General features: G+C 35.6%; 2 protein-coding genes and 1 long non-coding RNA gene across 3 annotated transcripts; 2 read left to right on the top strand and 1 right to left on the bottom strand.

Moving 5' to 3' along the window:
* On the top strand, positions 1,282–5,658 carry LOC109721770 (flavonoid 3'-monooxygenase-like). Its single transcript, XM_020249547.1, has 4 exons — positions 1,282–1,653; positions 1,753–2,168; positions 2,278–2,440; positions 4,853–5,658. The coding sequence occupies exons 1-4, from the start codon at positions 1,315–1,317 to the stop codon at positions 5,501–5,503; spliced, it is 1,569 nt and encodes a 522-aa protein (XP_020105136.1). The 5' UTR covers positions 1,282–1,314; the 3' UTR covers positions 5,504–5,658.
* On the bottom strand, positions 8,043–10,246 carry LOC109721057 (purine-uracil permease NCS1-like). Its single transcript, XM_020248476.1, has 2 exons — positions 9,642–10,246; positions 8,043–9,292 (listed from the first exon to the last, which is right to left on the bottom strand). Exons 1-2 carry the CDS (start codon positions 9,979–9,981, stop codon positions 8,166–8,168), a joined length of 1,467 nt encoding a protein of 488 aa, XP_020104065.1. The 5' UTR covers positions 9,982–10,246; the 3' UTR covers positions 8,043–8,165.
* On the top strand, positions 15,612–16,829 carry LOC109721677. The gene is made up of 3 exons (XR_002219263.1): positions 15,612–15,675; positions 15,749–15,851; positions 16,774–16,829. It is a non-coding gene; the product is annotated as an uncharacterized LOC109721677 (long non-coding RNA).

The raw sequence follows: 24,086 nt of genomic DNA, 5'->3' as shown, positions 1-24,086 counted from the left end.
TTTTTTATCGTCATGCTTAATTATCAAAATAGAAAGAAAAAAAAATCTCTTGATATTTTGAAGTTTTACAGGATTAATTATATACAAGCATGCGATAAAATTACTATATAATTAGCAAGTTTACTTAAAAAGTGTGACTTATTAAACTATTTGATAAGGTTTGAAAGAAGATATAATTGTCAAAATTAAAAGTTCAAATGTTTATTTCTTAAAATTTAGAGAGTGTGGAGTTTAGCTATAATTCCATACGCAGAAATTCGATTCATTCAACGATTGTAGGAATTGTGATTCTTTTTGAGACGTTCATTTTATTTCCCCCTCAATTATGCTTTGAATCACATATATTATTAATTAGGATTGAAAAATATTAAGACAAGTCTTATTATATTTTTAGGTAAATTACGCTTTTGGGTTCCCAAACTATGGGGTGCCAGATACTTTAGTTTTTAAACTTTAATTTTTTTACAATTTCTTACTTGGAAGTTAATTAATTATTATAATTAAATCTCACAATCTAATTAAGTTAGCTTAATATTGACAAGTTGATGGTGTAAATATTTTATATTGATTATGCAGCAACAAGTAAGATGCTACGTCTACATCCACAATTTATTAATATTTAACCAGCTAAATTGTGTCGTGAGGCTTGGTTGCAATAATATGTAAACTTTTAGCCTTATAATTTAAAATTACAATGAATTAAAATTTGAAAACCAAAAATGTGAGGCCCTTGGAGTACCAAAAGTGTGATTTAATTATTTTTTTGAATAAATATCTTTTATAATTTTTATAGAAAATTTTTTCTATATTATTTTTGTCCCAGCAGTAGTAGTAGTAGTAGTGGTAGTTGGGAACTGATCATTATACTTTTTATGGCCAATTGCGAGACTAGTTGGTGGTTGGTGTGATCAAACTTACTCCATCTAATAGAAATATATATCACGAATGGAAGGTAACAACATCCACATAATATTAGTACAAATATATACGCAGTAAATATGTAAGAGGCCCTCTCAACTACTAACTTTCTAAAATTGTAGTCCACAGAAAAATTTAAAAATTTTATCTAACTTATTCATGATTTTATCAAATTAAAGGACTGTAATTATTTTAATAAATAAAACCACGTCAATTAATAGTTAATAAAATATTAGAATCGTTAAATCAAATCTCAATAAAAAAAAAATTAAAAGCTTAGGGGGCAATTCCAGAACTAGTTATAGTTGAGGTGGTGTACATAAATATATATGTATACATATTTTTTCATATATATATATATACATATACCCATTCATCACCTATTGAGGAGTACCCATGGCCCCGTTTCTCCTTCTCCTCTTCACTATTTTGCTTTCTTTTTCTCTCTACTATCTCTTCTTCTCTAAGAAGAGAAGTTGCGCGCTTCGTCTTCCGCCGGGCCCGAAGGGCTGGCCCATTTTGGGCAACTTGCCGCAGCTCGGCCCAAAACCCCACCACACTCTCCGCACGCTCTCCGAGGCCCACGGCCCGCTCTTCCGCCTCCGGTTCGGCTCCGTCGACGTCGTCGTCGCCTCCTCCGCCGCCGTCGCAGCCCAGTTCCTGAAGGCCCATGACGCCAACTTCTCCAACCGCCCTCCGAACTCCGGAGCTGAGCACATCGCTTATAGCTACCGGGTACTTCTGTTAAAATTCTATGAACATCGTGTCTGCTTAACTTAAGTCGTCAGAGAACGATATTTTTACTAATTTTTTTTAAAATTTTTGGTTGAATAGGACCTGGTCTTTGCGCCCTACGGTGCGCGGTGGCGTGCACTCCGCAAGCTCTGCGCGCTCCACCTCTTCTCCGGGAAGGCCCTCGACGACCTGCGGCCGATCAGGGCGCATGAAGTAGGCTTGATGGTCCGGTCCCTCGCCCGCTGGCCGGGTGGCAGCGGCGGAGGATCATCGGCGGCGGCGGCGGCGGCGGTCAACGTCGGCGAGGCCGCGAACATATGTGCGACAAACGCGCTGGCGCGGGCTCTGCTGGGGCGGCCGGTGTTCGAGGAGCGGGAGGAGGCGCGGGAGTTCAAGGAGATGGTGGTGGAGCTGATGCGGCTCGCGGGGGTGTTCAACGTCGGCGACTTCGTGCCGTGGATCGCGTGGTTGGACCCGCAGGGGGTAGTCAAGAAGATGAAGCGACTGCATCGGAGGTACCGATGGCAATCAATCAGAATCATCATCAGAGCAGAAAGTTCTGAATTCTTTGGGAATTCTCAGTTTTTTTTATAAAAGTTTTTAGAGTAATCGGTTGTTTTACAGGTACGACGAGTTTCTAGACAGGCTCATTGCGGAGCGGCGGCGGGAGGAGGCCGTGGGGGGCGGGGATTTTCTCGGCGTGCTGCTGAGCTTGACAGATCAGGAGCCGGCAGGAGGACAGGAGGAGGGGAGGATTACGGATACGGATGTCAAGGCTCTGCTTCTGGTAAGAAAGCTTCTTTTTTTTCTTTTTTTTTTTAGTGGTGTTATACGTTGGTAATTACTTGTTGAACACAACACACTTATTAGCTATATTGGTTTATTATTATTATTTATTATTTATTATTTAATTATTGGAAAGTAGTAGTAGTTTTAGCTTTGTGGTTACAGAGAATCTTAGTTGTAATTCGTCCTTTCCCTCCGTGAGGAGAAATAAGTCTCGCGTTTGTTACCGGTTAGATTTTAATGCGGAGATCGGTGAGTACGAGTGAAGGACTTCTTAAGAAGTTTAGAAAAAATATATATATATTTATATATTATTTTATATTCAATATTTTTTCTTGCATCCGTGTGAGTAACAAAACTCTGAACCTCTATATAAATTGTATTTTTACTTATAAAAAGAATTGTATTTTTACTTAATTAAACTTATAAAAAGAAATGTATTTTAATTTTTTTTTATATTTAACAAAATTTATAGAACTTATCTCAACTATCACCATTTAGGTTTGACTATCTAATTTTAAAAATTTTGATGAGCTTTTAATTTATTTGATTTGAGCAAATTAATGAATCTTTGATTCTAAATTTTTTAATGCATCATTTATTTTTACGGACTTCGTATATTTTATGCAAGTAGCTTTAATTTTTTTTAAACAAATAATTAGCTTAAATCAAATAGATTAAAAGTTTGACTACTAAAATCAAAGTTTTGAAATATTATATTATCGAATCAAAATGATCTATAGTTCATGTAAATTTTATAAAATTTTACTAAAAAAAATTTCAAGACCTTAGACGAGTTTCTTATTGACTCCCATAGTGTAAAAATAGTTGCAGTGAAAAATAGCACAATATGTGAGAACAAGGGCACTGATAGTGGTAGGATTTTTCTTTAAAAAAAATTTATAATATCCAATCAAACATCTGCACATTATGTAAGAAAGTTAAAAAAAATAGATTATTTTAATATATAATTATTATGTTTTTTTGTATAATTTGATTGATTTGGAACAAACTTTCTACATAAATAATTGTGTAAGAAAAGAACTTTCTCTTTTGGTGGAGGTACTAATAATCGTTTAAAAATTTGATGCATGATTTATTTAAAAAAAAAATTTGATGCATGCCAAACGTATGGTAGCACCACACAACCCGTGCCTTGCATAATAATATTTCTTTTACCGACCGTCTCTAGTGCAAGTGATAAAAGATTTGATGATTGATATTCAAAATTCCGAGTTCGAATTCTAATTGATTCACATTTTTAGCTAAGTTTATTTCTAAATGAAATAAACGAAGCGGATAACATACTACCTATCTCTCAAAAAAATAAAAAAAAATAATGTTCCTTTCATCAATCCATCCAATACTTCAACCTACTCCAATAAATTATAGTATTTTCATGAAACTTATCTTTTTAAACTAATTTACACGATCTGATGGATAATTTGGAGAGAGAGAAATAATGTAATTTTTAAAAATATTAACTCCAGTTCCGTAAAGACTACAATGATTCATAGAGTGTTGGTGAGAAGGTGGGAGGTGAACTGTCGCTGGCTCTATCTTTTTAACTGACTTCTGTTCTTTTATTTTTTTATTTTATTTTATTTTTCTATTTTTTTGTTTTTATTTTGTTTCTTGAGGTCTTTTCAAATGAATAAAACGAATAATCTGTTATTTAAAAAAAAATAAAATAATTCGGACGATCAATTAAAATTATAAGGTAATATAAGAATAAAAATAAAATCACTCTTCCATAAGGCGCTATAATTTATTATCCATGCTAATTTAATTAAAATTAAAGTATTTCACGTGATGAGCGACAAATTAGACCATAAAATATATAACACGGGCTTTTTGTGGCATCCAATTGATGTAGACAAAAGTGCTTCTTTAGCAAGTTGAGTTCGTATGGCTCTTAAGATTGAGATGTTTAAGAGGAAGACTATATTATCGTACTTACATCATATCATTAATAATAAATTGATTATATATTTTAAAAGTATAATAAAAATATTTTTTTATTAATCACGATAGAATTTCGAATGGGACAAATTTATTGGTTGGGGATGCCAGGTTAGCTAGCTGTATAACGGACGTATACATACTAAATTTTTTTCATGTTTAGATATTAAATAACCTGCAATCAACAAACTTTAAAACAAAAAATTCAAAAAAATATTTTTTGAAAAAAAAATTACTTTTCTACATAGGGATGTAACTAATTGTATAATTAGTGGAGAATAAATGAACATGCAACGATTCATAACAATATCACACATTTCACCTCGCATTTGAAATGTCATGCCATTTAACAACAGGTTAGTGGTAGGTTCCAAATAAATATGAACCGTACATATGCTCTTGTAAGGTTGCCTCTTCTATTCATGAGCTCTATTTGCCTAACGTGCTACAGAATTTGTTCACTGCTGGGACTGATACCTCATCTAGCACCGTCGAATGGGCCTTAGCGGAGCTAATCCGCCACCCGGAAATCCTCAAACAGGCCCAGCTCGAGCTCGACTCGGTCGTGGGCCGGACCCGGATCGTGTCGGAGTCCGACCTCCCGAACCTCCCCACATTGCAGGCCATCATCAAAGAGACGTTCCGGCTCCACCCGTCGACGCCGCTCTCCCTCCCCCGCATCGCCGCCGAGGCGTGCGAGATCGACGGCTACTGCATTCCTAAGCGGGCCACGCTCCTCGTCAACGTATGGGCCATCGCCCGCGACCCGGCTATATGGCCCGACCCGCTCGAATTCCGCCCGGCCCGATTTCTCCCGGGCGGGCGCCACGAGAACGTGGATGTTAAAGGGAGTGACTTTGAGCTCATACCGTTCGGGGCCGGACGGAGGATTTGCGCGGGTTTGAGCTTAGGACTGCGTATGGTGCAGCTCATGACGGCTACGCTTGTACATGCCTTTGATTGGACTCTACCGGACGGGCAACCGCCGGAGAAGTTGGATATGGAAGAAGCCTATGGGCTCACATTGCAACGGGCTGCGCCTTTAGTGGCGCGCCCCGTGCCTAGGCTTCTTCCGGAAGCATACGTATCGATTATGCAATAATTACAAATTATTTACTGAATCTATCGAAATGTTACAGTATTTGATTATTTGCTTATGTTTGTTGTCAAAGTAATATGATTGTACGCAAGAATGCAGACTTTCAATATAATTGGTTTGGTGAGATCGAGGATTTCAAACTCCAATTTCAATATAAATCGTGACTTCTATTATTTGTTCTGATGAAAGTAAAAAAATTCATGAAACTAGAGCTTCCCATGCCCTTGATTTCGCATAAGATTGCCAAGTCGAGTTAAGATCGGACAAAATAAAGAAAATTACTGTAGAAATAGTTCCAATTCTGAAAAGTGTTAGGATTTGATAACTTTGGATTGTGAACTAAAGTTGAATTTCATTTAAACAAATAAACAACTATTATTTTTTTTTTCTTTCAAAAAAAAAAAAGAGTATCGGTCACGGGTTAAACCAGCTCTAACAAGTGCGTGGACATGGTGTGGCCTATTAAGGTCGCATCCCATTGACATGTTGTACATTTTTATGTGTTTTTTTTTAAGAATTTTCTTTTTTTTTTTTTGGACTGTGTCCGTTGAAATATTGTTGTGATCGATGTGACAACCTATGAAACATTAGTAAAAACAACAATAAAAAAATTTATACTATATATCCTTACGTTCATTTGTACATAGATGTGTATATTTTACATTCGTTAAATTTAAGGGTCACAACAAAATAAATGAGTTTTACCTTAAAAAAAATTAATAATACTTGAGAAAAAGAAAAAGGTTTTAGAATGAATAAGACGTACATCTTACCTGTAATATAAAAATATACAAATAATATTACTCTGCAAAAATTTTAATATCAAAAATAATATATTATGTTTTTTTTTTGTTTCCATAAGCCGCCATGTAGCTTTCAAACGACGTGCATGAAGTTTAGAGTGACATTGGAACAAAACAAACACACTCTCAGCTTTGGATAGGGATATCAATGGGTATGGATATCCGAAATTTTATTCGAACCCGAACTCGAGCCCGAATGAAACGGATATATCCGATGGATATAGATATGTATTCGGATATGAATATAAAAAATAAAAATCCAACGGATATGGATTCGGATATGGATTTTGATTGTACCCGATCCGAATCCGAACTCAACCCGAACCCGAATTTATTTTGTATTATATATATATATATATATATATATATAGAGTGAGGCTACTATGCTATCGGAAGCACGGAGTCTTCCGTGCTTCCAGCTCGTTTTCGATGTTGCGACTTTCGAATCGTCAATCGGCTCCGTTAAACTTGATCTAGAGTATTTGGAGTACCTAGAAAATAAATTTTATTATTTTTCGATATCATTTGCCTAGTGATCGAATGGGCTCAAAATCAATAAATTTCAATGACCGTAGTGAGCCGTTTGTAAGTTTAACGGTGTAGAAATATCCAATTCACGTGAAATTTTGATAGAAAATTTTTTATACTATATAAAACAAGATCAATATCTTTGATTTAAAATTTTAATATCATATTATTATATTTTGTAAGATTTTTATTTTCAGCCGTTGATTTTGAGCCCCTTCGTTCACTAGGCAAATGATATCGTAAAATCATAAAATTTATTTTCTAGGTACTTCAAATACTCTAGATCAAATTTAACGGAGCCGATCGACGATTCGAAAGTCGCAACATCGAAAACGAGCTGGAAGCACGGAAGGCTCCGTGCTTCCGATAGCATAGTAGCCTCACTCTATATATATATATATATATATAGAGTTCGGCTATGGTGCTTGTAAAAGCACCAATCATTTTGTGCTTGTAGGTTTTAACCGTTAGATCAGCACTGTTGATCATTTACGCCCGTTAGATTATACTATTCAACCAACCACCCACTCAACCCTAGGGGGCCCACATTATCCTAACCACATATTTTTTAATCTAAAGGCTAAAAACTTACAAGCACCAAAGTCTTGGTACTTTTAAAAGTATAGTAGCTCAATTATATATATATATATATGAGAGTAGAGCTACTATACTATCGGAAGTATAGGGGATCTGGTGCTTACGATTTTTTGACTCTTAGATTAACCCTTCAATCATTTCTAACATTTGGATTAATACTATTAATCTGTGGGGACCACTCAACCCTAAGAGTACTACTCAATTCTGGGAGGACCGCTCAACCCTAGGAGTACTACTCTAGATCAAGTTTAACGGAGTCAATCGACGATTCGAAAGTCGCAACATCGAAAACAAGCTGGAAGCACGAAAGGCTCCGTGCTTCCAATAGCATAGTAGCCTCACTCTATATATATATATATATATATATATATATATATATAATTTTTGAGAGTAGACCTACTATACTATCGAAAGTATAGAGGATCTGGTGCTTACGATTTTTTGATTCTTAGATCAACCCTTCAATCATTTCTAACCTTTGGATTAATACTATTAATCTGTGGGAACCACTCAACCCTAGGAGTACCATTCAATTCTGGGAGGACCGCAATCACCCCAACTGTATAATTTTTAATCCAATGATCAAAAATTTAGAAGCATCGGATTCTGTATACTTCAGATAGTATAGTAGCCCTACACTAATTTACGAATTATTAAACCGGTTTATGTCCAAAAAAAAAGAAAAACAACAAAACAAAATAGAGGTAAAAGAAAGAAATTTGAAAAAGAAAAAAACTTCACTCTGCCAAAAGTGGGCCCGTTAGTGTCGGTGAATAAGTGGCAGTGGCCTCGGCCTTTCCACCTACTCCGCAGCGTCCGCATAAATACGAGAGCGCCGCATAAACGAGTGCGGAGGAGAAGAACCCGAAGAACCAACCCACGTTGTAGATGAACACCAGGGCCTCGGGGATGGGCCCCACCACTCCCACCTTGTGGAGGAATCCCGGAATTGTGGGCCCCACGGTCACCACCATAGTGAACAGGGCCACTAAATTGCAGCCCCTGTAGTAATAATATGGGCCCCCTGGGCCCGTCTCGTAGAGGCCCTCGACGTCCAGCACGGTGCGCCGGAGCACAAAGTAGTCGGTGAGAATGATCCCCGCGATGGGCCCCATCACCGCGGAGTAGCTCACGAGCCAAGCATACACAAATCTATCCGCATTGCCGTAGATCCTCCACGGCTGGAACCCGACACTTAGGACGGCCGTTACAAGGGCCCCGCGCCGGAACGTGAACCATTTTGGGCTGAGGCCCATTAGTATGTTCGCGGGGCCCACTATGTTCGCGGGGATGTTGGTTGTGACGATGGCCAAAACTAATCCACTCACTACGAACAACCTCACTAACGGGCCCCCGTTAATGTGGGCCGCGAGCTGGACCGGGTCGGAGATGATGCGGCCGAAGATGGTCTGGGTGGCGGAGGTGACGGCGAGGCCCACAAAGGCGAAGGAGCCCATGAAGAGGGGGAGGCCCAGCTGGCCGAGGATGTGGTCGGCCTGCGACCGGGCGAAGCGGGTGAAGTCCGAGATGGTGAGGGCGACAGCGGCCCAGCTGCCGACGTTTGCGGTCAGCGACGGAAAAAAGAGGGCCCAGAATTCGCCCGGGCTGAGCCGTGGCGGGAGCGACAGCATTGGGCCGAAGCCCCCGGCCCAAACGTAGGCCCAAATTAATAAAGTCACGGCCAAGAATATGAGGACAGGTGCAGAGTACTTCTCTAGGGCGCGGATTCCGCGCATGCCTTTCAGTACGAGGAGGAGCTGGATAGCAATGAAGAGCACGAAGGAGACGGCGTAGGAAACGCCGACGCGGTAAGAGGAAGGGAGGAGGAGGAGGAGCGCCTCCGCGCCGATCCAGGACTCGATGCCTGATGTTGTTGAATATAAAATGTTAAAATACTCGTAGCGTAAGATTTTGAAATAAATAATTTTTTTATGGAATCAAATGGTACTGAATATTTACAAATTTATTTGTCTCGCAATTTAAGTTAATTTTCTTTCTCATCTAATTTATACTTTTAAGTTTTGGGCCTATCAAAAAGTTGTGAGTGAAGATAAAATATTAAAACACCGTAGTGTAAGATTTTAGAAATTTGAGTTTATTTAAGTAATAACCGCAAGCGTGCCACTAGTTAAGCAAGCAACCCCTTCATTAATTTGTAGTAAGAAAGAAAGAAAGAAAGAAGGAAAGAAAGAAAAAGGGGGTGGGGGCAGTACCGAACCAGCCGGCGGCGACGAGGGCGCGGAGGAGGGAGGGGAGGTGGGCGGCGAGGGGGCCGAAGGAGGCGCGGGCGAGGACGGGGAAGGGGAGGCCGTAGCGGGCGCCCGGGTGGGAGAGGAGGAGGAGGGGGAGGAGGAGGAGGGACTTGGCCAGCACCACCACGCCCAGCGCCTGGTACCACGCCATCCCCTTCTCCACCAGCGCCCCCGCGATGTAGTACGACGGCACGCCCACCGCCAGCCCCACCCACAGCCCCGCGAACTCCACCGCCGTCGCCGTCCGCTGCCCCGCCCTCGTCGGCCGCAACTCTGACCACGACGCCCTCCCCCCCGTCATTTTTATTTGCTCCGCTGGCCTCGCACGGACGGACCGGCGAATTCGCTCGATCGATCGGGATTTGATTTTTCTTCAGTTTGAGTGCGTGTGTACATGTGTGGGGGGGGGCGGGGGGTGGCGATCGGGGAGGAAAAAGTTCCTTGTCGTGACTAGGGTGTCAACAAGCCTGAATGCCTGATTCGTTATAGTATCCAGCAAGAAAAATTCAACTCGTGTGGCTATCACCAGCTAGCCCACAGGCCGACGAACAAATAATAAATTAAAAAATAAATTGAATATATATAAAAATTAAATTTATAAAATTTTATTTATTAAATTTTGATAAAATGGTTGAAATTTTATATATAAATGAATTTTTTTATAATTGAGATGGAGTTTATACTTTTATTTTGCTAAAAATAAACTAATATTATACATATAAATATATATTAAATAAATTATATAAATATAAAATATATGTATTTGAGCTGTTATCGAGCCGAACACGAGCGAGTTGATCCTATCTCGTGTTCAGCTCGTTTACTGAATGAACGATTCGATCTCAAGCTCATTTCGAGCCGTTCAAGCAGAACACGAGCTGGCTCCCAAATATCAAGCTGGATTGCCACACTGTTGCCCTGCTAAAAGGAAAAAAAAAAAAGTCTTCTCTGCACCACTGCACGGAATCGTGTGAATCTTAAGATCTGTTTGATAATTATTAAAAAATAAAATAAAAGTTTTACTTTTTACTATATTTAATATTTTAAAAAATTTTATACTCTGTAAAAAAAATTATTTTGTTTATTATTATTTGAATTGACTCTTCAAAATAATACTTTATGTTATTTTTTATATAAAATAAATTTTAAAAAAATTATACTAATCAAAACAACCTATCTTGGGTGAGAAACGAATTGATTATCTTTTAAAAAAGTTCCAATCAATTTTATTCAAAATTATTCTGTAAAATTTATATTACATAGTAATTTTTTTTTTTTTTATTGGAACTTCCAAACAAACCAACTAAAAAGAAAAAAAAAATAAAAAATGAAGTAAAATGGCCTATTACGCTGTATCGGGTGTCTGCCAAACAGGTCCTTAAAAGACAAATATAATTGGTATAAATAGGACAGAACAACAATATGGCTGTAACATTTTTTTTCTTTATATTTCTTTTTTTTTTTTTGGTATAAAAGAGTAATGTTGTAACTACGCCCAACTTTATAGGTACATAACTTTGGTTAAAATATGTAAACACTTTACTAAATTTTAATCCGTTTTGATATTGGCTTTTCGTTTTTTTTAATTTTTGTTCTAATTTTACATATATCGTTTGATTTGACTCCTTTTGTTAGCAATTTTGAAAATCATGTTCGAATCAAATGCTTATGAGAGATGTGCACAACCTTGTTAGACTAAAACAATTTTTAATCATGTGTGCATCTCTAGTAGAACTTTATTTTGATTCTATAATAATCTTCAACATTACTAATAAAGGGAGTTAAATCAAAGGTTTGTATGCAGGGAAAGTGTAAATTAAATAAAAAAGAAGTTTCAAAGGCACATTCGTTACATGAGGAAAAAAATATAAATAATTATAATATTTTGTAACCTACATATTGCAAATTACATCTAACATTTATATTTAGATATTAGTATCTCTGAATTCGAGTTTTAGTTTTTGGAGAACCTGGTCTATAGAACGAGGCGAATTCAATAATTTCTCCTCCATCTCGGCCCGTAACTTAGTGCCCGTTTGGCTTATATTATGTAAAAGTATTTTTTGCATAATTAATTTTGTTTTGAAGAATTGATTTTATCTAAAAGGTGAAGAGCGTTTTGTTAAGTTTAGATAAAAATGATATTTTTGAAATGATTTTATAAAACTGTTTAATAAATTTTTTTTTAATGTTCGCATATAATAATATTTTTACTAAATTTTATTTTCAAAATAATTTAAAGTTTGAATTTAAATTAAAATTTTAAATTTGAATTAAAATTTAAAATTTATATTCTAAATTTAAAAAATAAATTTTAAATTTTAAATTTTAAATTTTAAATTTTTAAATATAAATTTAAATTTTCAATTTAAAATTTAAAATTTAAAATTAAAATTATAAGTAAAATTTTAAATTTTAAATTTAAACTTTAAAATTTAAAATTTAAAATTAAATATTTAAAATTTTAAAAATAAAATGTAAATTTTCAATTTAAATTAAAAAAATTTTAATTTTACAAGTTTAAATTTTATATTTTAAAATTTAAATTTTGAAATTTTAAAATTAAAACTAATAATTTTAAATTTTAAATTTTAAATTCTAAAATTTTAAAATTTAGATTTTCTCTTAAATTTGAAATTTTGAATTTTAAAATAAAAATTTGAGATTAAAATTTAAATTTAAAATTTAAGTATAAAATTTTATATTTTATATTTTATATTTTATATTTTGAAAAAAAATATTCAAATATAAATTTAAAATTTAAAAGTTAAAATTAAGATTAAATTTAAACTTTGAATCTAAAATCAAAATAAAAATTTTGAAATTTGAATTCAAAATTAGAATCAGATTTCAAGTAGTAGATTTTAGCTAATTCTAATTCTGGACTTCGAAAATCAGAAAATTAATTCTTAAAATCAAAATCAGATTTTTAAAGCGATGTTGCCAAACGCTTTTATTAAGCCGAAAATTACTTTTGAGCCCAAAATTAATTTTCACAAGTTACGCGAAACACCCCCTTACTATTATTGCAACCATAAATGGTGCTGATAATGAAATGCCAATAATTCGACCTTACAGGCTTACACATCACTCTTACGATTAATGAGTTGGTACCACAAACAAGACAATCCAAATAGAGTGTAAACCACAAGCAAGATTCCACCCACTATGTACAAAACATTTATTAAACTTCAAATTATCCCGATGTGTTTTAGCTTACTTTAATTGGCCATGGCTCTTATACTATTATGAGTATTGGAGCCCTCGTACTCATAAGTTGTTTTCAATGATGGAGCTTTCGAATCGACGATCCACTCCGTTAAATATGATCTAGAGTATTTGAAACTTCTAGAAAATAAATTTCGTAAATTTTCGAATTCATAATAAAGTCCATCAAGTGGGCATAAAATGAACGGTCAAAATCGAACGACGTTCTAAAAAAAGATGATCAGATCCTTCAATTCAAGATCGGAGTAATTGCTCTTTATTTATGTAGTGAATAGAATTTTCTATCAAAAATTCAATAAATTCCGATTCTTTTAGACCGTTAAACTAGCAAGTATCCCATACCGGCCGTTAAAAATTGTCAAATTTGTGACCTCTTGATCGTAAGGTAAATGATGTCGAAAAATTATAAAATTTAATTTCTAGAAGTTTTAAATGCTATAAATAACGTTTAACGGTGTGGATCGTCGATTCGGAAGCTCTATCATCGAAAACAACTTATGAGTACGAGAGCGATCGTACTCATAATAGTATAGTAGCCGGACCCATTTTAATTTTATTATTTAGTATTCAAAAAAGTTTACTTTATTATTATGTGGTTTAAAATGTTGCACTCTGTCCTGCTGTGGTTTAGTATAATTTTTACTTTGCCATTATGTAATTTTTTTAAAAAAAATTAATTTACCGTTCTATTTTATATATAATTTTTTGGTAAAATAAAAATTAAACCATAGAGAAACAGTAATAACCTCGTGCCCAACTTATTACAAATTATAAGTTGAATATAAATTAGATGAACAGTACGAAACAAAGGAGATCGCATTATTATCATTTCTACAGTGATATGGTACAAATTAATTCATGTGGATGATCAATCTCTACTAATTAAGACCCTTCCTTTTCACTTCTTTTCTTTTGTCATATTTAATGCTTTTAACTTAGTAGATGGGCAATGTTTTCTCATTAGTTGAAGCAACGTGGTACAACATAAAACACACATATCATTATATAAATAAATGCTGCGATATTTTCTTTCAATTATATTGTCGCTCATATGGTACAAACTGCTAATATATTGACAAACTCAGGATTTGATTTATCTTGAGTGTGTGTGGATGGGGTGGGTTGGGTGGTGGAGACACCGACAGGTTGCGAGGAGGAAAAAGTTCCTTTCGTACTCAGGATTTGATTTAAATCACATAATAATAAATTGATATATTTTAAACTATAAAGTATTAAAATAAAAAAAATACGAAATTATAATGGTGGTATTTGAAGTTTACTCCAAAAAAAATCTTCTCTGGAGCTAGGGATGTCAATGACTATGGATACCCGAAAATTTTTTCGAATCCGAATCCGAATAAAATGGATATATCCGATACTAAAGGGATATGGATTCGGATATGAATTCTGACTGTACCCGACCCGAAGCCGAACCCGAATTTATTTTGTACTATATATAATATATATATATAAAAATTTGATATTATATTTGAATTTGTATTTTAAAAATTTAGATTTCATATAATATATTTTGAAATATTAAAAAAAGAAATAATTGTTTCGGGTTCAAATTTTTGGGTTCAGACTTCGGATTTTTGGTCGGATTCGGGTTTTGATATGGATTTTTAAAATCCGTTGGGCTCGGATTCGGGTCTCGGGTTTGGAATCGGGTTCGGGTTCGGGTTCGGGTTTTTGAAAATCCGCCCCGAATCCGACCCGTTGACATCTCTAGATATATATGGATGGGTTAAGATGCACTTGTTGGGCCAAAAGGTGCCAAACTGAGCCTAACCTCCTTAGTAAACAAATNATATATATATACAAAAAACTATAAAATTTGGTTTCTAAATAGTTCCAATAAGGTAGATTATACTTAACGAAGCCGATCGTCGAATCGGATTTCCTATCATCCGATTGTATATTTGATGTTATACTTGAATTTGTATTTTAAAAATTTAGATTTAATATAATATATTTTGAAATATTAAAAAAAAATAATTGTTTCGTGTGAGATCCCTGGTGTACAACTGTGGAGGCTTGTCGGCAGCTCTGGAGAGTGTCGGGACAAGTCCGAGTCGCGTTGGCGTCAAATAGACGCAAAACGGACTCCGTGCGACGCGAGGGCAGCTTATAGCGAAGAAATCTACAAAACAGCAAATTTCTCTGCTTGCTGTACCGGTACAACCAGCGTGGCTGTACCGGTACAACCAGCGAAGATGCGCAGGTTGCCCTCGGGTTGGCTCTTGTACCGATACAGGAGCCCGTGTACCGGTACAAGAGGGTAGGTAGAGGGCTAAATGGGTAATTTTATCCCTCGTTTGTATCACCAACTCTCTTTCTCTCTATATAGGATTGTGTTGAGCTGAGAGAGAGAGAATTCTTACTTTTTCTCTCTCTCTAGGCTCGGTTGCGGCAGAGCTCGGGTGGAGTTCAGATTTGTCGCCGACGTCGCGCCGCGAAGCCGTTCGAGCACATGTTTGACGCCGGGGTAGCGCGAGGAGGCCAGGCGAGCATACGTTTTTACCGTACTTGTTGTCGCACCGGTGCTTAGCGTTGTCGAGGTGGGTAATTCAGCATTTCCATTGTTTTGGGCAAGTTCTTACTACTTCAACTCGGAGTGATGCTGTTTTGCTGAAATTCATCGTCGACTGTTAGTATTTCAGCTCGTACTCGACGCTAGAGCATCGGATTTTGACGAGACTTGGTTCGCTGGATTCAGGACTTCGAGAGGAATCCACGAAGCCCTTATTTGCTGGATTTGGTGAAGGTTAGCTTGGTCGAATCCCTGTTGTACCTCACTCTGTAATTTCTGGACTGAAATGGTGACTTGTGTTGTGCAGAGTGTAGAGTTAGCTCGATTCTGGACTCGGCGGATTCCGGTTGATCCAGCAGGTCGCTCTACACCAGTGGGAGTCCTTCGCTGCCAGGGATTAGCTTTTTGAGGTGGGTTACATCGGTTTTGACTCCTAAGTTCTAATCGTCGACATGTATAAATTTCGATTTTTGGTATAGTCTATTCTAGCTCGAATTCATGAATTATATTATAGATTGCAAATATGAATTTGGAGCATGTGGTAATAAATTGAGTAGTTTATATATGTTGGACTTGAAATTTGAATTAGGAGAAAACCTGCGATTTGGACCTGTCACTTGTTTAAACTGTCTGATTTAGCTCTAGGAGCCGTTATAAAATTGTACTGTCGCAGTATCCTCGAGACGAGTACTCCAGATAGTTTAGCATGTATTTACACTCGTGCTGGTACGCCGAGTAGATTTTTACAGGGTCTTTTGGGCTGTTCCGAACTGTTGGGTGCCGTCAGAGTTGACGGTGGACTCGGATCACCTTTTTGGCGACAGACTGTGCCGAGGGCACGTGAACTGTTGGTTGTTAGACCAGTTAGAGTCAGTTACTCGACTTTGGCTTTTCAGAGCCTGATTGAGCTCGACAGAGATACGCTGCATACTCGGTTGGGTAGCGCCCACGAGTGCCACTCCGGAGACGGGTTTTATGCTTTTGTGTTGGTGTCGCTCATGCCGGTTGGACTTGCTCTCCATGGACCAGGTAGTGTAGAGGTAGCTGGATAGTCGCAACTGGGCAGGGACGAGTGTGTTCACAGTCCCAGGGATGGGTATGTTTACAGTCCCGATTGGATTGGGTTAGATTTGACTTTTTCCTACAGTTGGTTAGCGTAGAGCGTGATAATGTAGTGATTCATAGCGGTAGATTTTATTCCTGCATTTACTACTACCTTTGCTCCCTACTGTAGACTTAGTGGGTGGACCGATATTGTTTTGGGCGGCACCCACTGAGGACTACTTGTTTTTACAGTAGTTCTCATGCCCAGTTGTTATCCTTATTTTGCAGAGCCACAGGTTTCGGCTGCTGTGCCTTCCGCGGATCAGGATCGAGGTAAGGGCGTCGCGAGTTAGAGCCCTACCCGACGAGCAGAGCTAGAGGCACCCCTACTGCAGGTAGATGTTTTGTTTGAGTTTATGTACATAATATTCTTAACTCGCCAGTGCGAGTAACTCTGTATTTTGGTTTTGGACTATATATATGAAACTCAGTTGTTTAACTCTTGCTACTCTAGAAGCTCTCTACTACTGTTCGTAATAGTGTATGATTTACAGGTACAGCAATCGCTTCGTATACAGAAAAAATTCCTTTGTATACGGCGGGTTTGTCGGCGTGCCCGGGGAACGAGACATCCGGGGCGTGACATTTCGGGTTCAAATTTTCGGGTTCGGATTTGGATTTCGGATTTTTGGTCGGGTTCGGATTTGGATGAATTTTTAAAATCCGTCGGGTTCGGGTTCGGGTCTCGAGTTTGGAGTCGGATCGGGTTCGAATTTTTAAAAATCCGTCCCGAATCCGACCCATTGACAACTCTATCTGTAGCACTACTCCCCATCATTTATTTTCTAATTAATTATATCTTTTTTAAAATAAAAATATTTTTTAAAAAAAACTATTAAGAAATGTATGAATCTTAAAAGACCGATATAATTAGTTAAATAAAGACGAGACATCAGCAATATGATTGTCACAATTTCTTTTCTTTTTTTATTTTTTATTTTTTTCGTAAAAGAGAGTAATACTATTCATATGCCCAAAACTTTATATGTAAATTTGGTTACAATGTGTAGACAAACTACCAAATTTTAATCCATTTTGTGATTGGCTTCTTGAATTTTTTTTTTTTAATTTATGCTGTGTTTTTATAAATCGTTTGATTTAGCTCTTTTTGTTAGCAATTTTGAAAATCATGTTAAAATCAAGCACTTACAAGAAATGCACATTATCTTCTTAGACTAAAGTAATTTTTAATCACCTCTATCTCTTGTAGAAGTTTATTTTGATTCCATCATAATCTTCAACATTACGAATAAAGAGAGTTAAATCAAACAGATTGTATATGGAGGAAGTGTAAATCAAATTAAAAAAAATTCGAAGGGCGCATTCGTTACATGAGAAATATATATATATATATATATATATATATATATATATATAATAACATTTATATTTGGATATTAGTATCTCAGAGTTCGAGTTTAGTGTTTGGAGAACCTGGTCTTTATATATATACAACGAGACGAATTCAATAATTTCTCCTCCATGCATGTGGCCCTCGTAACATACTTTATTGCAACCATAAAAAGTGTCGATAATGAAATGCCTAAAGATGCGACCTTTCGTTACATGTACATCACGAATAATGAGTTGGTGGCACCACTAACAGGACCACAAGTAAGATTCCACCCACTAAGCAACTGTTTCTGATGCAAGTGGTAAAAAGTTTAGTGGTTGATAACTTGATATCCGAGATCTCAAAATTGAATCCTAGTTACCTCACATTTTTAGCTAAATTTATTTTTAAATAAAATAAATGAAGCAAGTAACATATTACCTATCTCTTTCTAAAAAAAAGAGATTCCATGCACTATGTACAAAACATTTACACCATCATTTTTAGTGTAAACACTATTTTACTTTAGCCTATTTTTATTTTATCATTTCGTGATTCAAAAAAGTTTTTTTACCGTCGGGTGGTTTAACTTGATTTTACTGCATCATCCTGTGGTTCAAAAGGTTGTAAGATACCCTTTCGTGATTTAGTGCATTTTTCACTTCCTCATTCTATAGTTTTTTTTTAAAAAAAAATATTTTGTCATCCTGTTTTATATATACTAGCTGAATGTATATATAAATGCACATAAAAATTATTTTAATTTATTTTAAATTAATATAAATTTTTTACATTAGATTTTTTAAAAAATTTACAATAAAAATTATGTTTTATAAATTAATATATAATATATTTTATTAGAAAATATCTGCAATATCCTATGTTATTTTTCAATATATATATTGAATATTTTTATATATTTTTTAATTTTGATAAATTTAAAATTTAAGTATATTGTGTAAACTAAAAGCGTCGAAATTTAATTCACATTTACTTGGAAGTTTAAATTTAATTTTGATTCACCATAATTAAATATTTTAGTTATTAATTCAAATTTAATATCCACAATTTATAAATTTAAATTTGTTAAAATTTAATTTTGATCCATTGTAATTAAAATTTTTTAATTATTCAAATTTGATATCCAAAATTAAATTCAATTAATGATTTAAACTCAAAATTTAATTTTAAGGTAAAATTTATGGATATGAATACTATTTTTTAACATATCATAACTATTCGTTTTTATTTGTAATATTTTTTAACAAATTAATCATAACCGTTGGTAGAAAATATTTTTTTTATTTCTTTTTTAATTCCGTTTGTGATTATAAAATTTTTTATATGTTTTTATATAATATAGATAAGTATGAAGTGTAAAAGGAATTATTGTTAGATAATTATTAGATAAGATATAATATAAATATTATGTAGGCGGCGATTATTAGGAGATAGGATACGCATATAAAAGGTGGGATTTGATACGTACTACCTTAGGGCAATTTAGATGAAAAGAGTGACAAATACTTAATTCGTCGGTCACTAAATTAGATCCAATAACTAAGAATTAATATATTTATAATAATTTTAAAATAAAATAAAAATTGTACGGCTGTGATTTATACTATAAAAATTAAATGAATGATATTGTTAGTATGTGATTGAAATTATATTAATAGGGAGTGGTATTTTGGAAAAGAAAAAAAAAATTTAAAACTCACTCTTTTATAAATTGTATAGATTTTTTAGATAAAATAAAAATCAAACCATAATTAAAAATTAAAATAAAATTTTTGAATCACAGAATAATAAAATAAAAATAAGCTAAACCACCTATGGGCAGTTTGAAGTTTACCCTTATTTTTAAGAGTAATGCTCCTATACTTGTTATTTTCGATATCATTCGTTCATTTTTATTCAATGGTTCAAATTTAATTTTTTTTAAATTGTGATATGCAATAACATATCTCTTTGAGAGAGAAACCGGTTACTAGGTAGTAGGTACCCATTGACATCTATAATCCACAGATATCTTGTCATTTCATATCCCGAATCCACAAATATTTTATTAATAACTATTACAATATATTAAATATGTAAATTTAATTTTTTTTACATACTGTTACGAACGGATTGGGATCTTGTAACCCTTCGAGTAGCTTCTGATGGAATTGACTCCGGCAAGTCCGATGATGGCTTAACTAGCCAAAAATCTGACGACTTCTTCTTGTTCTTTCCCGTGGTTGTTGTTTGAAAGAATTGCAAGATAAGTTGAGAGATTCAAGCTTTAATCAACTCTTGCAAGTTGATGGTCTTCTTCGAGGGAGAACCTTCCTCCATTGTTAACAAGATACAATAGTATTTGTTGGATAAGAGAACATAGATAATATTTTACTATCATAAGGTTCCAATAAATACAACTTAAAAACAGTTTCATACTGCTAGTAACTACCCATACCCCACTAACTATCCTCCATAGAAGGAAAAACTACTAGAACACTAGCAACTGAAATAAATTACACTTAAGACTGCACTGCACTAAACCTATAAGCATATAATATATAGTAATGGCTAAACATACAAACATTCCTAACATTCCTTCCCCCTAAAAAGCGTCCTTGTCCTCAAGGACTGATTCAGGAAACCGAATTTTCATCTCGTCTAAATTTTCCCATGTTGCATCAACTGGTGAGAGCCCCTGCCAATGGATTAAGACTTCCTTCTTACCCTTACGGATTCGTTGATCTAGAATAGCTTGAGGTAATGGTACAACTGAATCTTCTGTTGTTGGAACGATAGGAAGGGTGTCTTGAGCCGATTGATGATCACCAAGTTTCTTCTTCAGGCATGAAACATGAAATACTGGATGGAGTTTCGACTCAGGTGGTAACTTAAGCTCATATGCAACTGCCCCTATATGTTTGAGCACTTCATATGGCCCATAAAATTTCGGTGAAAGTTTTAAATTTTTGCGAAGAGAGAGCGAAACTTGCCGATAAGGTTGAAGCCTTAGATAGACAAAATCACCCACTTGGAACTCTCGATCAGTGTGATGTGCATCATAGATTTTTTTCATACGATTCTGTGCTTCTGCCAGTTGATGTGCTAAATCCTTCATGATATATTCTCTTTCCTTTAATAACATATCAACTGCTGCAATTTTTGTTGTGCCGCTTACGTACGACAAAAGAGTAGGTGGTTCTCGGCCATATAACACCTCATATGGTGTTCTTTTTGTTGATGAGTGTTTGCTTGTATTGTAACAATATTCAGCCCATGGAATCCATTTCACCCATTCCTTTGGCTTGTTACTCGTGAAACAACGTAGATACATCTCCAAAGTTCGATTAACTACTTCAGTTTGCCCATCCGTTTGAGGGTGGTATGAAGAGCTAAAATTAAAATGAGTTCCCTGTAAACGGAATAATTCCTTCCAAAACAAACTTGTAAATACTTTATCTCTATCACATACAATAGTTTCCGGCATTCCATATAATTTGAAAATATTTTCAAAGAAGACTTGAGCAACAATGGTCGCTGTGTACGGGTGAGAGATTGGAATAAAATGTGAATATTTAGAAAGTCGATCCACAACTACAAATATAACACTTTTGCCCTTTGAATTTGGAAGGCTATCAATGAAATCCATAGAAATGTCACTCCATACCTTAGAGGGAATAGGAAGTGGTTGTAATAATCCAGCTGGAGATGTATTTTCCCCTTTGTTCCGTTGACAAGTATCACAAGTCTTAATATGCTCTTTGATGTTTTTCCGCATTCCTTGCCAGTAAAACATTGATCGAACTCGATGCAATGTTTTATGATACCCTTCATGAGTACTCCCATGTAATTCAGCAAGAATGGTATTTTTTAATGAAGATTTAGGGTGCAAATAGATCCGATTTTTGAAGAAAAGAATTCCATCGATGTACTCCCATAGACCCAAAGCTTCACCTTTTTTGCACTTCTCAACTAATGCTTGAAGCTCTGGTATAGTTTGGATGTCTTCTCTGATGGGTTCAAGCCAATTTGGAATAGGCCTAGAGATTGCATATAAATTTGATTCTTCATCCCTACGAGATAAAGCATCTGCAACTTTATTTTCCACTCCTCTTTTATATTCAATGATAAAGTCATAACCCATTAATTTTGCCAACCACCTTTGTTGCATCACAGTTGTTATCTTTTGCTCCCATAAAAATTTTAAGCTCCTCTGGTCTGTACGTACAATGAAGAATCGACCCAATAAATATGGCCTCCATTTTTGCACAGCTAATACAAGTGCAAGCATTTCCTTTTCATAAGTTGATAGTAACAAATTTTTTCCCTTTAAAGCATGACTAAAGAACGCAATGGGCCTATTTTCCTGCATTAAAACTGCTCCAATACCTATACCAGAAGCATCACATTCAACTATAAAAGGCTTAGAAAAATCTGGTAAAGAGAGTACCGGAGCATCCGTCATTGCATGTTTTAATTCGTCGAAAGCCGCCTCTGCTCGTGAATCCCATTTGAAAGCATCCTTCTTGAGCATATTAGTGAGAGGAGCAGCTATCTTGCCGTAGTTTTGAATAAATTTCCGGTAATATCCTGTTAGGCCTAAGAATCCACGAAGTGCTTTGATGGTTAATGGTTTTGGCCATTCTATCATTGCTGAAATTTTTTCTGGATCAACTGCTACACCATTGTGAGAGATTATATGACCAAGATACTTGACTTCTTTTTGCCCAAAACTGCACTTTTCTTTCTTTGCATATAATTGATGAGCACGTAAAATAAGTAGAGTGATTTTCAAATGTTCAAGATGCTCCAACCAAGTCTTGCTATAAATTAATATATCATCAAAAAAGACTAGAATAAACTTACGGAGATGTTCTTTGAATATTTCATTCATCAATGATTGAAAGGTTGACGGTGCATTTGTGAGGCCGAAGGGCATAACTAAGAATTCATAATGCCCCTGATGTGTGCGGAATGCAGTTTTGGATATGTCATCTGGATTCATTCGGATCTGATGGTAGCCGGAACGGAGATCCAATTTAGTGAAGAATTTCGCACCATACAACTCATCAAGAAGCTCATCTATCACCGGAATTGGAAACTTATCCTTAATTGTAATTTTGTTCAGTGCACGGTAATCGATGCATAAACGCCATGAACCATCGGACTTCTTGACAAGTAATACCGGTGAGGAATAGGGGCTATTACTAGGGCGTATAACCCCATTAACAAGCAAATCAGTCACAAGCCTCTCAATTTCATTCTTCAATAATTGTGGATATCTATAAGGCCGCACAGATACTGGTCCACTTCCAGAAATCAATGGTATTCGATGATCATGCGCACGAGGTGGTGGTAATCCATGGGGTTCACTAAATACATCAGTGAATTCTTGCATTAATTGTTCTAAATCTGGATTAATGATGAGTTGATTTAGAAATGGGGCATTATCGAATGGATCCTGTAATGAAAGAGAATTTATTTGTAGCAAAATCCCCTCCTTTTGCTTTTGCACTTCTTTTGCTATTTTGGCTTCTCCAACAACTTTATCATCAGGTGATGAAACTCCTTGTAATGCCACTTCTCTTCCATCCAAATTAAATTTCATTTGAAGTTTTGAGAAATCCCATATAATAGGCCCAAGTGTATAAAGCCATTGAGCACCCAATACAACATCGCAACCCTCTAAAGGTAACAGATATAGATCAACAACAATGGAAAGGCCATTCAATAATATGCAAACGTCTCTACACCTACCACTGCTACATAATTTTTCTCCATTAGCAACAGTGACTTCAAATTTTCCTTTATGATGAGGATAAAGGCCCAAATTTTTAGCCATGCAATCATCAAGAAAATTATGAGTGCTACCTGAGTCTATTAAAATTGTGATGCGTTGCTGATCAATTCTTCCTCGGACTCGCATAGTTTGTGGCATTCGTGCTCCATATATTGCGTGAAGAGAAATCTCCGGCATCTCTGTTTTTTCTTTAAGCAATTGTGATTCTGCTTTATCAATGACATCATCTTCTTCATCATCTGTCCAACTTCCTTCTATCAAAAATAATTTACGGCATCGATGGCCAGGTCCAAACTTCTCATTACAATTAAAACAAAGCCCCTTTTCTCTACGTTCTTTTAACTCGGCGGGTGTTAGCTTTTTGACCGGTAATATTGAACGACTTTGGTTTTGCTCCTTTTCAGTTGG

Source organism: Ananas comosus, linkage group 15 (genome assembly GCF_001540865.1).
Source record: "Ananas comosus cultivar F153 linkage group 15, ASM154086v1, whole genome shotgun sequence".
In the NCBI taxonomy this organism is placed as follows: domain Eukaryota; kingdom Viridiplantae; phylum Streptophyta; class Magnoliopsida; order Poales; family Bromeliaceae; genus Ananas; species Ananas comosus.
This window is presented reverse-complemented; position numbering and strand designations above follow the sequence as displayed.